At 42.1% G+C, this 15,416-nt stretch overlaps 1 protein-coding gene across 17 annotated transcripts in view; it reads left to right on the top strand.

Moving 5' to 3' along the window:
• SATB1 (SATB homeobox 1) overlaps positions 1 to 15,416 on the top strand; it is a 1,317,576-nt gene that overhangs the window by 1,093,726 nt on the left and 208,434 nt on the right. For all 17 annotated transcript variants that reach the window (XM_078664013.1, XM_078664008.1, XM_078664010.1 and 14 more), the window contains one exon: positions 6,261 to 6,715. In XM_078664013.1, the coding sequence (XP_078520139.1) occupies positions 6,261 to 6,715 (455 nt within the window). The remainder of the gene's footprint in view (positions 1 to 6,260; positions 6,716 to 15,416) is intronic.

Genomic DNA, 15,416 nt, shown 5'->3' on the forward strand with positions numbered 1-15,416 from the left:
CCATCTTTACTGTGAAAAGTAGTAAATCTCTCCTTTATAGGGCTTGAAGTGGGATAACAAATACAATCTGCAGCCAAATGGACAAGGCCAATCAGTATTTGTCTTCCAGAAGTGAGGAGAATCTGTTTGTGGTAGAGATGCAAAAATAGAACTATGCAGTACATTGTGCTCTTATGCCGATTGAGACTGTGCGATTACCCATGTTATCAGATTGATGCACAGCAAAATTGTGTCCCTTCCTAGGAAAAGTCCCAAAGAACATCTCCATTTGTGTTCTTGAGCTCCAATTGTTATTTCCATGTTGTGGATATATGTTATTGGAATATAAATGCAGACACAACTCATAAAAGCTACATTTCAACACAATTGTACATTTTTAGATTGAGGTTTGGTGTATTTATGTATGCACTTTGTATGGCATGGAGATGATTTGAGAGGCAAAAATGGATGAAGCGTTGATACATATACAGAAGATGAGCAATTGCAGCATAGTTAAAAAAAAGTTTGGGGGTACTCTATAATACAATTATTATGAAGATTAATTAGGTGGCAGGTACTGTTGAACATGATAAAGGGACCTATCACACACACACACATATATATATATATGTATATATATATATATATATATATATCTCAATGTAGTACAGAGAAAACACAATATCATAGTAGGCAAATAAGTAGATGTTAGAGAAGTGAAGACTTGGCAATAGAATACAGTGGATGAAAATTGTTATGTTAGGGATACAAGTAAAAACTAGAGAGGGGTAAGAAATGCTAAACATGCAATATATACAGAACCAAGGGTAGGTGCTAGGTGTGTCTGTGCATACGGAATCTCATTTAGAGAAGTCCTGGAAGAAAATATCTGTGGAAAAGTTGGAGCTTGAGATGTTTCTTGAAATGAACCAGGGACTTGGTGGTGCATAAAGGTGCAGGAGAGAGTTACTGATTCTAATGTCAGTGCTTGAGAAAGATTGACCTATTGTGTTCTCTTTCCTGAATGCGGAAGTTCTAGGATAAGTCTTTCTGTGCTGCGAAGAGAGCGTTGGATACCTGACCAGATCCGTTTGTTAGTCAAGTATCGAAGAGTAGCTGCATGGACAGCCCTGTATGTGATGCATGCTATCTTACGTGGGGATCTAGCTTCAGTGGAGAGCCTTTGAAGCATATGTCCGACCTATGCTTTATGGTCAAATTTATCGCTTCCAGTGACAAAATGAGCTGCTGCGTACATCATTGCTTTGAGAGGTGCAATGTGAGCTTTGAGAAGCCCATTACAGAAAAGTTACCATAGTCTGTTCTAGACAGTACCAGTGACTGAACTAGTTAGATCTTCAACTGAGAGGAACTGAAGGTTTCTTGTCTGTAGGTCTTCAGCTGGGACAAACCAAATGTCCTACCAAAAAGTCGCAATTGAAGCTGTGCACTCAGCATAATGTTGAGAGAAGTTTGCAGAGTGTTCCAAGTGGTTCTAACTATAGGGTGAATTGAGTGAGAGCCATAATTGAATCTTCCGGAACACCATGCCACGCTGTTATAAGGGGATTGAGCTTCAGATATAGTTGCCAAGTTCGACTGTTTTGCGATTGTTGGTGAAACAGGAAATTAATCTATTAAGGAAAATGCCATTGATTCCGTTATGTTCTCTAAGAATGTTAAAAAGCGTGGAATTCATAATAGTATGGAAGGTGGCAGAGAAATCAAGTAGTACAAGAAGACAAGAATGAACAGAATCAACACTACGCAAAGCGTCATCTGCAACTAGTAACAAGGCTTTTCCAGTGTTAAATATCTAACTGATTATAAGTCATATAGTAGATAATTTTCAGCAATATGTTGACAGCGTTGTGTGGGACCCATCTTTCACTAATCTTAGGTAAGGAAGCTCCAACGTTGGTTCTTAATTATGAAATTGTTCCGTGTCAGCGGCAGGTTTCTTCAGAAAGTGCATGATTTGGCCCCTTGTGAGGCAGTTTGGAAGAACTCTTTGAGCAAGGGATCGGTTCACTTCTTGAGTACAGAAGGGTAAGATGTGGGTTGCTAGCTCTTCACAGATGTTAGCCGTAATTGGGTCTGTACACTGCTTTGCGGGATTCACATTAGCAGTAGTGTTTTAATAGACATGATCTGAGACCACAGAAAATTGAAGCCAGTTGACTCTATTCTGCTAATATAGTTCAACTGTTTCTTTGAGGCATGGATTTGATGAAGGTATAGTTTGATTGACGACTAGGCACATTGCGTAGATTGTGAATACCAGGAGTGACACGTCCCCCTGATCTACAATTGTTGCTCAGTATTGCATTACTGGAGATGTACTCCCCGGTACGCCAACTCACCCCTGAATTGTGCTCCTAATACACCACTGCTGACCTGCATACTCCTATGGGTACGCTCACATCAACCAGGTTGGGGCCTCCAGAGAGCAGTGGGATCACAACATTTGGGGACCACTTCACAGAGGGTGCCCCAATGATCCATCAAAATGTTATACATCTGCATGGTTTGCCAGACTCCCTTTTCTTGACACACACCAACCTTCGTCCCTGTGTTCGCACCCACTGGTCAAGAATGGGGATGGAAACAGACACGCACACTGATATAAACAGTATATGAGATGGGTAAAGGCAGTTATTTAATTAAAAGGCTGTACAGGGGTTTACATGCCCACTTGAATACCTCTTTGGAACCTCTAGGGGCTAAATGGAAAGATGATATAAATCAAGCCTTACATGATAAGGAATGGCACTTTATCCCCGAATACCCAAGCAGGGTCTCTCTCAATTCAATGTATTCAATCCTCACTCATACATAGGACATATTTAACACCATTAAAACTTCATAAAATCTTCCTCACAGCCTTGCCTAATTGCCTTAGATGTCGAACGGACTCTGCGAATCTCCTGCATATGTTATGGGCTTGCCCTCTACTGCCATCTTATTGGGCTGATATAAAAAGGTCATTTTTGGCGCTCAAGGTGGCTCCCCATTTTGACGATGTTGAGCACTGTCTCTTGGAGCTATACCGAGACCTAAAAAGTTTAAAACCATAGCGCGGTTTGTGGACCTGCCGCTTCTCCTAGCCAAGCGACAGATTACCAGGCGATGGAAATCCCCTAGAGCACCACCTGTATCTTGCTGTCAGATTGAGGTCATTCTTAGTATAGCAGAAAGTTATACATTGCGCAGGGAGGAATTTCGAGGTGTGCCTAAATGACCTTTTGTACTTGTCTGGGATGACCTGCTCGAGACATTTAAATCCCAAGAGGATGGTGAACAATGGATACTGTCTACACGGAGCTCGTAGAACCTCCATGCCACTGGCACCCGACTTTCACCAAGGTTCCACTTACACATAGTACCTCGACTTTCTGTAGACCTCTAGGAACATGTGTGGGCTCACTTTATTATATGCTTTCTAATTTCTAATTTAAAATACTTGTAGAGCGCAGCGTACACCTTGCGGTTTCTTGGCGCTATGCTTTCAAGAGACGTGGATTCACGATGACAGTTTGGGGATAGCGTGCTGAGCGGAGTGTCTCTTCTAATGTTTTATGTTTGGTTTTATTATGTTATTACTTGCTTTTTTTTACATATAAATCTATAATCATTCCTTCAATTTCTCCATCACGTTGCAGTATACATACGATTGCTTGTAGCAGATTCTTGTTACGTTTTCTTGTATTCTGTCCACACGCATTGAATGGCTGTATTTGTATTGAATGCGTTTCTTTTGTCTAAAGAAAGACTCAATAAAATTTCTTATAACAAGCATTTGCAATGCAATAGGTCTCGCATTCACACGAGTTTGAGCTATTGGCATTGTAAATGACCATGCCTTTTATTTATGTGTTTACTTTATAAACACAAATATGATACGCGTGTGTGTGTATGTGTGTGCGTGTGTGAGTATGTGTGCGCGTGTGTGCGTGTGTGTATGTGTGCGCGCGTGTGTGTGCGTGCGTGTCTGTGTGTGCATCTTTGTGTGTGTGTTCAAGGAAGGGGGGGCTGGCTGTGTGTGTGTGTGTGTGCGCGCCGTTAGTGCATGCTAGCCAAGCGAAAGCAGGGGCTGTGTGTGTATATGGAAGTGCGTCTGCGCAAGCGCGACTCTTTAGAAGCGCGTCCACATACATCAATCGGCGCGTGCCCCAGTCTGTACCACTTGGCAGGCAAGACGACCACAATAGATCTCGCTGGCGACAGCGCATTCGCGCTGCATCACCAGCGAGACCTAAAAATAGGGATAGTTTGTTTGACTTCACTGGCTCATCAAACAAATCATCACATTCTTCCACTTTAGTGACAGAGTCTTCAGAGATGTGAGAACGAGGACAGCAAGGTGGTTTGACTGCTTCAAAGAGTTGTTTTGGCTGATATTTAGCGGAGTCAATAAGATACTTTACATACTGCGCCTTCACATAAACCAAAGGACTCTTGTATGGCTTCCTGGCAGCTCTGCGTTTAGATAGGTTGAGGGCAGAGGGAGAATGTTTCCAGTTTTTCTAAAGTGGACAGAGCGCTTCCCTGTCAACATAGTTCTCTGGAGAACAGGGGATGAGGATTTTAATCGTTTTCTTTTAATTTTGAGCGGAGCTACTTCTGATGAATTTAACAGTGCATTTAAAATAGTTCGACAGGTAGAGAGTGACATCTTGTTAGACCACGATGGAAGAAATGAGAATAGGGGTTCTAAGTACTAGGGAAATTATACTCTGGTTGTCAGTGTTGCAGGACGCAGTTACCTCCTTTTTGTATTGACCAAATATTATTTTTTGTTATAATACAAAAAAAGACAGAGAAACGTGAGCCTGGTGAAGATCGGAGCAGTTTACCAGCATTAGGTCGTCGGCAGGGAGCAGGTCTCACTTACACCCACAATAGTTCCTTCATTGGTAGTGTGGTATGAGAGCAGTGCTGGAAATGAGGCGCACGCATTAGCATCAGTGTCCCTAGAGCTGGTTATATTGTCAGTTCTGTACATGAAATCTGGTCTAGGGAAGCTGTAATTCTTCTTTCCCATTTTAGAGCATTAACAGTGTTGCATGGCTTCAGTCTTACCCATGTGCTGTACAATTACACGTGATCCTCCACTCGGTGCTCATCTGATGTAAGACGGCCTTTCCGTGAAATTGTTTGCTCACAGAAGCTTCCATATGTATTTGCAAAATTACAAGCGTAATACAGATTGACTTAGAAATAGTTCTGTACATTAATATATACAGACTCCTAGTGCACTCAGTTTAGCCGGAATTGTTACTTATTAATGTTAACCGAATGCTGAAACTGAATTTCTTATTTAATAATGATTTGTTCATTGAGGCATGGTTCCTTTACTGACTCCGTACCTTCCACAACATAGTTTCATTTAGTCTGCTTCTTGGGGGCTTTAAAAGAGGAGGACGGGAATGTGGTGATGATGAAACATATACGCGTTTTTAATTTTGCAATAGTGCTAATGTGAGAAATTGTCCATTTGCGACTTGTGCAAAAGAGATGTGGCCTAGGTTTTCAGGATTGGAGCCCCGGTGGAAGAGGTTTGTCAGCACCTAGAGTGCTAGGCCATAAGTTCTGGCAAAAGGTCGTAGGCTTTGAAAGATGAAATAATGCCTGATATCTGGTTACAGTAAAGCCACACAACCATGTTTTGGGAAAACGTGTGCATGCTACATCCAAAGAGGATAAGGGTGCAACCTTGATGCGCCCAAAATGCACTTGCAAATGAAAAAAACGTTTCAGTCGGAGAGTCTGTGGATTGCAAACTGCACTCTTTACACCTGATCTGTTTTTATGACAACCCGATTCACCTAAGGAGGCATACAATTCTCCAAGCTCTGCAGGCCGTGTTAGATGTTCGTTGAACCTTAGCAAAGTCCGGAATGTATGTGGTCGAGACTGCACAGACTTTGGGCGGGAAAGCAGGCGCAGGGAATAGACACAGGCTATGTCATGCTAATATTTTGGGTTGTTCGTGGTCACGGTACAGTGCACATCAATACTGGGCCCAGGGCACAGGACACGTCCTGGCATCCAAAGGGGATGGTAACATGGATTTTTGAGTTTGTTTAGGTTTTGCATTGTAATTATAATGCCTTTTCAACAGAAGGTTTTTAATGAATGTGTAAGACGTTTTCTTTAACGTAGATTGCCATGTGATTCTAATAACTCATCAGCATATTGTCTCCTGAGAGGCGTTTTTTCAATATGTTTGTATAAGTGAATCGATTTCTCTCTTAGTTTTCTTTTTTATTTTACCTTAGTTGAAATGGAAAACATCTCTGAAATCTTCCAGCAAGGCAACAACCATGTTGGTTATGGTCAACAGCCCCTGCAAGGGAACACAGCTGAACAGCCCCCATCGCCTGTGCCGTTTTCTCATAGCAGCCAACCACCAGTGCGAACGCCGATTTCAAACATGCACCCTGGACTTGTATCCTCTCCTATTAGCCCTCAACTGGTCAACCAGCAGATGGTGATGGCTCAGTTATTAAACCAGCAGTATGCAGTGAACAGACTTTTAGCTCACCAGTCCTTAAATCAACAGTACTTGAACCATCCTCCTCCTGTCAGTAGAACTATTAACAAGCCATTGGAGCAACAAATTTCCACCAACACAGAGGTGTCTTCCGATATCTACCAGTGGGTGCGTGATGAGCTGAAGAGGGCAGGAATCTCACAGGCGGTCTTTGCACGTGTGGCTTTTAACAGAACTCAGGTAAGATTTCTCTTGCGTGTGGTGTGGTGTGGCTGTCTGCATAGTACTCCTTTATTGTGATCGCTGTTAGTCGCATGTCATCGCAGGACTGTGCACCAGTGTACAACCTGCGGAATGTGAAACTAATCGATTATCTGTGTGCCATTATTATAGAATGTAAAAGATGGCCCTTCAAATTCTTGGGGTGCACATTTACCATTGATCTCTGAAATCTGCCATATGTTAAGTATTTGAGAATTAATATTTCAAGAATGGGCTTTAAAATGTATGTGGATATGCTACCTCTGGCAGCATGACGTTGCCGGATGCTTTCTGAAACCTGAGGACAATTTGCCTTCCATGCCCACTTGTAGCATTCCATTTTCAACACCTAACTTAGTCCAGCTTCTACTTGTTTCTGCCACGACTAATAAAGCATGTCATGTTTTTCTTCAACTGACATCCTCCGATCTTAACTGGTGTGCCTGTGAAGTGTGGCCAGGAATACTCTTGGAGCATTTACGTTCTGCGTGTGTTTGTTCCTATTCAGTTGTAGTATTTTTAAGGGATTTGTAATGCTGAAGCTAAATCTGTTGCACCACCTCTATTCTTTTTCTGAGTTTCCTGTGTACTTGACTATGGGAATATAGTAGAAAAAAAGAGACGAGTGCTTTGAAGCAACTCACATTGAAGACAAATACGCCCTACAAATGTGTCTTATGGTATGATTTACAGCAGCTTTGTATAGTCATGAACGAAACAGCTTCCCACCTCAGCTTCCACTGGGTCCAGTAACTAATTAGTTCAGAAGTGAGCAAACCTACACTCACCGAAACTGGCTGTGTGTGTACTTAATATAAACACTCAAGTGCTGGTGAATCTTTTATCTTGCCCACGTTGTAGGGCTTTATTGCATTCATGTAGTCTGTGGATCGGAAATAAACGTTGCCATGTTCAATAACTGTCCAAATATTGTTGTCTGGTATGTCCAGACTAAAGGCCCATGATCAGTTCGACTTGGTGGTATTTGACCAAGTCAAGTGGCATAATAACATTACTATAGGTTGCAAAGTCTGATGCTTACCGAGTGGTAGATATTTTTATATCACGTTCCCTTCCACCCTAAAGTGTGGGTTCTTAATTGTCTGCAAAGGGTATATTTTTCATACTGAAATGTTATGGTAAGAAGAGTAATGAAAAAGAAATACTAGGAAATTCCAAAGATTGTGTTACAGTGCAGTACTAAAGTTTCTGTATTAGGCAGTCATTAATGCAGAAGAAAGTTCTAGATAAGTTGAGTGTGCGCAAGAGACAAAAAAAACGTATTTTTTCTCAACATTATCTCCAGGTATTTGTAGGTATTTTTTTCTTGTGTGTAGACATTTGTATATGCAAGGCTTAATTAAACACTAGTATAATTTGACGATTCTTCGGTTAAAAATATTGTACTGGATGCAAGCTTTTTCATAAAGATGCATGTATATTTTACAATCACTTCTGGAAAGCATAAATATAGCTTCACCCGAAATTTAGCACACAAGAAAAGAACCACTTAACAAAACGTAACAAAAGTGCAAGCTTCCTACTCAAGGAAGATATGTACTTCAGATGGCTATTAATCATACCTACCTAGCAATCATAACCCTTGCCCCACCTGAATAATAGGATATAGAAAAGGGTTCACCCAAACGAAGTCACTGGGACCTGGGTAGTATAAGTACTGAGAAGAGGGGTCCCAGCAATGAGCAACAAATTCAGACAATTAAATAACAATAGAAAAACTCAATTGACCTGCATTGTTATTTATTCACAATGTAGGTATATGCTGATCATCATTAGTTTAAATAAACAATCACAAATTATTCATAGTGCCCCTGGAAGGGAGGGAGGTGGTATAGTGCAAGGTGGTGTGGGTATAGGATAGTGACAATATAAAAACCGGCCTGGCGGGCTCAATGTGTATTGTATCAAAATCCAAACATAGACAAAGAAAAAGACCACTGGTTCATTAAATCAGTAGGTAAAGATCATGCTCCACATATCACAATAAATGACTAAATCATGGGGTGAAGCTGAATAAACATAAAAGCTGTCGACGTTTTGACCCTCTAACAATTGCAGGCGTTATTTATGTCCTTGCTTCGGGGTCTTCATCAGGACGGGGACGGGGCAGGCAACCTATTCAATGAGCGACAAATTTACATTTTAATTGAGTAAGGTGCATAAGTCAAAATCTTTTATTAAAATAAAATAATTAAGCACAGCAAAATGGTAGACAAGACATACCAGAGGTCGCTCGTCTCCAAGATGGATGATGGAAATGAGAACCCTCTCAAAGGAAGAATTACTTGGGGTCCTATGAGTGGAGGAGATATTGATTAGGACCCTAACAATGAAAATATGTCCAACAATGGGAAATAATCAAAAGATGCACTTACATAAATTGGGGTCCGGCAGAGTGCAATGGTCCCGACGACGCGAGAACGCGCAGCGGGACCATTGCACTCTGCCCGACCCTTCGGCGGACGTGAGTGGCTCCAACAGCTCCTACTTCTGTAAGTTATTAGATTTCTGTCATGTAGCCCACAAATTTCCCCATTCTGGTGGCTTCTTTTGAATAACGATGTGCCGCCTTTCCTTCTCTTCCCAGATTTGAGGGCTGCCTTACATCACCAATTTATGTAAGTGCATCTTTTGATTATTTCCCATTGTTGGACATATTTTCATTGTTAGGGTCCTAATCAATATCTTCTCACAACCCACACCCTACAAATCTAAGCTAAATCCGTTTTTGCTGCATTCCTTTTCACTCCACTATACATTTAAACATTGAAGTAGATGACAGGATAAGAACAGCGATGGGCCATCAAACATGACACCAAAGTACTTCCCACATAGGCCTCACAACTAACACCCTTCCAACTAAACACAACCTATGGTGTAGTGGTGCTCCTCATACGACTCAAGCACTTCAGCATCTCATCAGGGAGGCGAGCACTAAATTACAACTACAATATAATACAATTAGTCACAAAGTGGTTATGGCTGTCTGGTTCAAAATTGTGGTTGAGCCCTCTCTTAAGTGATTTCAGCCCCTTGGCACTTTCGAGCGGACAGGTTCCCAGTGCTCATTTATATTCAAGAACCATCCACATGCTATATATTTATCCCTTCTCCTTCTCTTTCACATACCTTTGCTCAACTTCCGTCGTCCCATATTACATCAAGCTTAACTGTTTCAGAAATGCATTTTCAATACCAAACTATAAGAATTTTTAATTTTCATCTCAAATATTTTTTAATCAAAAGGGCGGTCCTGATTGTAATGCTTTGTTGATCACCTCAAGATACAGACATTCTGAGAGGCATTTGACAAGAAGAACTACCTTTGATTATAGTGACTATTTGAACAGAGAAAATGTCTTTATCTCATTGTATGAAAAAGTGGTGGCAGGGGGAAGAGCCTGCTTATGGGCGCCATTTATGGTACTATCTGCAGGTCCTGGTGACGCTCTGTTGTGGATCTTGTACAGATTGTTTTATAATGTATCATGGTTTCTTCGTGTTAAAGGGCTATAGTGGCAGAAAGAGGAAATTGAGTCTATCCCATCCTTTTTTCTTGTGCAAAAGGCCAATGGGGAGAACAGGCTGGTACTCAACCAACGGGGAACAAATCTCTGGGTGAAGACCATTCACTTCAAAATGCCCTCCTTGTAGCAGGTTATTTCTTTGGTGTCTGAAAACTACTTTTTTTCTACAATAGACTTTCAGGACACCAATATCCATATCCCTAAATAGAGCCGGCATCAAAAATCCCTGCAGTTGGCTCCAATAATTTTCCGTCTTAGTTCTGTCCATCAGCCTAAAGTTGGCACCCAGGGTGTTTAGCCAAGTTCTATCACCTCTAGTAGGTGAGATGCATCAGGAGTGCATTGCTGTTCTTCCTTATCTGGTCGACTGTTTGGAGACCTTGTCCTCTTATCACAATCATTTGACAAGAATAAAGTTTGGGACAATCTGAGGGCAGCAGCGTGACTTCAGGTGAAGGGCAATCTACCAGCAACCATCTTTTTATTGCCATGGGCCAGGTTTCACATGAACAAGTTTGCAAGGCACATTGTGTCTCATTGGTAACAGTCGTCTCAGCACTTATCTCTAAATATTCCTGTGACAGCAAAAAAGAGAAAGGAACCATCATGGTGGATGCAATCATCGAACATCCAGAAAGGAGCTCAGTTGTCACCTCAGCAGCTGCTTATAATGACAGATGCCAGTGCAAGAGGCTATGGCACCTGGATGGGATGGTCCACCAGTTGAGGTCCTCCAACTGGAGAGAATTGGAAGCAATTGTGCTGGCAATTCTGGCATTTGCTTCTCTTCTGGTGGACAACATAGATGTTGTTGAAACCGACAACAACACAGCCAAATCAACCCTCCACAAACAGGAAGGCACGAAGTCTCCAGCATTGTCTAGGACAGATCAGATCTTCATTTGTACACAGGACAAGATCTTAGATTCGAGGAATATCTACAATCAAGGGACATCAGATGTCAGAGCAGACAGGCCGAGGATAGAGTCCTTCTTTACTGGAGTTGTGTGTGAGCAGGCAGGCATTTGCCAGGATTTGCCAAAGCTGGTTACCTCCAAGGGTGGATATGTTGTGTCTGCACAGAACACCCTGCATTTTCTACTCTATTCAAGGATAAGAGAGGAGAAGGCGTGGGCAGTGGATGCCCTTTCTTGCCGTGTCTGAAGGGAGTGCTTTATGTCTTTCTGCTCTTCCTTCTTTTTAGGTTTCTAATCAGGTTGAGGTGGGAGAGGTCTGTAGTAAACTTGATAGTGCCAGCATGGCCCTTTTCTGCTTGTTTCCAACTGAACATGACAATGGGAATCAGCAAGGGGGTTCTTCTTCCTGTGCTCCTGTCTTCCCTAGTGTTTCCCTGTCTTCAGACAAGACTTTGAGAACCCATAGCCTAACTGTATGGATATTGGGAAAGCAGAGCTGATAAAGTAGGGTGTGTTGGAAAGGGTGGCTTCCTTTATTCAGGCTTCTAGAATAGCTTCCACATTTTTTCAATACAAGGCATTGACCATTGTTTCAAAGATGGTGTAAGTCCAAACACTTAATTTCGTTGTCTGTTGAGCTGGTTAGGATGTTAGATTTTCTTCAGGATGGGTTTGAGGGTTTCTATTCGTAAGACTCAATAGACAGCCATTAGGGCCTTTAGATCCTCTTGGGGTAAATATTCAGGATGATGGTGGCCCTTTTCAGAAGTTAATAAAGGAGTTCCTTAATCTGAGGCCTTTGTCTAGACTGGTTTACCCATCTTGGCATCTCTTTTCGTTCCTTGATGTCTTAAAGCAGTCTCCTCATGAACCTCTTGAGAAGGCTGATTACCTTGAAAGTGTTCTTCTTGGTAGTGATTACTTCCGTGAAAAGGTTGGAAGAGTTGGTCTTGTCTACCTAGGGACAGCTTTTAGTTGTCTGTTGTCAAAGACCAATTGTAGACAATTCCACTTTGTATAGTGGGCTTTGGGTCCGCCCATTGCTTACACTTGGTTGGCTATCTCCTCAGTCTCATTTGTCTGCATCTTATTTGATGACTTTCTTCTTCTGCTTGTGCTTGTCTGTTCCTTAGAGCATAGCTTCTTAACTGTTCTAGTCTCTTATTTCCCAAAATGCATTGGCAGTGCCAGGCGCTCAGAATTGGAAAAAATCCCAAAACAGGCACTTAATGGCTTTGCCAATGTTTGCTTTGTCATTGGAATTTCCCCAGTGCAAAATTGTGCATATAGCTCAATTCAGTGCCTTGTGGTAAGCCAACGCGTTCATGCACAAGCTGCAGTCTTACCTTAGGCACCACTAGGCACTGACAGAAGGAGGTTCTCACCTTGCACAACCATCCTCTTGTTATGCATCCCCTGTTCACCCTGGAAATGGTATAGCTCTGGCTCTCGCACGAAGTATATTTCAAATCATTTCCTGGATGGCAAGGGGATGGATATGTGTTTGTGAATGTGCAAAAGCTTACATGATTGTAGACTTTCAGGGTCCAATCTTTACGTGAGGTACTACTAAAGTACAAAAGATTTACTCCTACAATGTTACCTTGTGTTGTTTCGTTGTAGTCCTAAATCCAGCTGTTTGTTTACATGAATCAGATTTACAACAAAAAAACAGAGAGACTGTATCTTTAACTTGTAACGGTAAGCTTGTCATTAGGAAAGTTAATGTTGGCAGTGTGAACACTTTTGCACACGATCTGAAAAAACGAACCTACACTTTTCCTAACATGGGGATCACTTAGTGGACTCACACTGGTCCCTGATTGTTGCTATGACCTTTTATCTCTGCTAGACACTATAAATATTACAGCTATTACCATAGGAACAGGGAGAGTGCTTTATAGGTGGTGCAACACTTGGCTAGGGCCCATAGGTAAGATTGTAGTGTCCTTTTGCTGACTCGCCATTGTGTGTGGTGTTTCGGTAAAGCACTTCTCTATTTATTAAGACAAGCACTTGTCTGTACCTAAATTACTGTCAGTTGATTGACTCGAGTGTTCTGAATTTGTGCTGCCCACACAACCTATCTCAGAAGTGTGTTGTCCTAGTTTGCAGAGCCATAGTAGGATGGACATGGGAAGAAAATGACTCCCAACTATCATGGCTGTGGCACAGTTGTTCATTTTCCTGTAAAGGTCTCTTTATTCACCATATAATTAATGTTGACAGGATAGAAAACGCCCCAACTTGATAGTCTGATCAAATATACAAAATAGGTGTACCACCAACTTCAAATGTCAAAAGTTTGAAGTCTTTCAAGACTTGGTGCTTGTTTCAGAGGGAATAGTCAAAGTTGCAGAGGGTCAGAAGTACATATACCAGAATCCTTTCATCTGGGCGAGTGTGGTTTGCCGGTTTGAAATTACGATGTAGGACAGAATTGCACCCCAAGGCACATTCAGCGTGTAGTCATAGCAGCCAAATGCCCAGTAACGGACCAACATAGCGATACAACCTGTCTATCCAAGACTAGATAGGGCTGGCTTGGCCAGCCACCGAACACTAAAGTCTAGTTAGATTGTCAGCCAAACCAAGGCATATGTAAACTTTCCTTGTTTGCATGGTAATGTCCCCTCCATGGTATAAAGTTGAGTCCTCAGACCTCTGTGCCCAAACTCTACCCCTTGACTTACAATGGGTTCTAGAATTGCCCTGGACCTAGAGGGGTGCACTAAGTGGGCCCTCATTGTCACAGCAGGACTACTGTCCCTGTCACTGGTTTCACATATGTGGTGTGGTGGTGGCAGCATAAAGTGCTATGTAGCAGTTATAGTCTGCCCAGGCCTTTTTACCTCTGTGATTCAAATGGTAACCCACTGGCCCTTTCCCTCCAATTCCTCTGCTAATGGTGAACCCAGAATCCTAGCGGCAAGAAACCGTGCTCTTCGACATAGGCATGTATGCTATGGGAGTTTAGTATGCAGTGCGAGTTCTTGAATGAACCATAGTAACACAGGTGTGTGGGTTCCGTTTTCGAAACCTCTGACCTGCTCTTGTACACAAGATGGAGGCGTGGTAGTTTACCAAGACAGTGGAAGTGTATTGCTGACGTTCCTAAGATTGGAGTTGTGGAGGAGGAGATGGGTCCCTATTAAAAATTCAATTAGGTCCTTTCTGATACAGAGTGCTCCAATTAGTCTTCCTCAGACAGCCATTTGGTGGATCACCTGGGGGTGAAGAATGGGACTGCTGGGTCTTTTAGAAGGGAGCAGGCCTTTCCCTCTGTTCATGAACACTGTCAAGTGCAGCTGTTGATAGTCGAGGTGCAGACTCCTCACACCTCTTTGTGCCCCTGTTGTGGGTGTCCAACCTAGAGTCCTGCGCTGTGAAGGGCAACTTCACTCAAGGAAGAGGCTGCGTCTTGTAAAGAGCTGAGAAGTACACATGACAGGGGAGCTGACCCAAACTGGTTCTGCAAAGAATCCACATCTCTTGTCTGCTTACTCTGGATAAACGTGGGAGCTGCTGACACATTTGTTGTTCCCGTTCTGAGTTCTTTTCAACCAAGGAGGGAGTGTTCCTCAGAGTAGCCAGTGGACTACTGTGCCACCGGGAAACTCTTTCATAGTGTACCGCAGATGTGAGCGTATGTATTAATGTTGCACCAGTTGATGCTCTGAGTTCGAATTAAAGTAACAAATGTAGTAGAGAAATAGAACGGAGTCATTTGTATTTGTTGTTTCCAGGAATAAGGCGCTAAACGTCATTTGAAAGAGTCGTGACGCATATTCATGCCCTCTGTGACACAAACAAGTTAATACAGGGTTCACTTTCAAGTTATGAATGATCTGTTTTTCACTTTCTTCATTTTTCCCCATCTCAGTCTTTAGTTAGTGATTTTTCTCTATTTGTTTTAACTTCTAAATGCAGACGAACTATATTTCATTTAAGTAATACAAGAGAAAAAAAGAGGAGAACTTGCATGTTATAATTTTCTCCTGGGCTAAGAGGACTCTGAAATCGTTAAAATATATAAATGGAATATTATAAGTTGAATCAAAAATGTATTTATTTTCTTTCGCGTAGTACAAGCATAATGCCTTGTGGCCATTTTAGAGCCCTTTGGCCACAGAGCTACGAACTATTTTTCCTGGGGCCTCAAATTGTAAATATGTTTAATGTAATAATTGAAAGCTCAATTGTACCGTGTGCTGT

Source organism: Lissotriton helveticus, chromosome 10, assembly GCF_964261635.1.
Source record: "Lissotriton helveticus chromosome 10, aLisHel1.1, whole genome shotgun sequence".
In the NCBI taxonomy this organism is placed as follows: domain Eukaryota; kingdom Metazoa; phylum Chordata; class Amphibia; order Caudata; family Salamandridae; genus Lissotriton; species Lissotriton helveticus.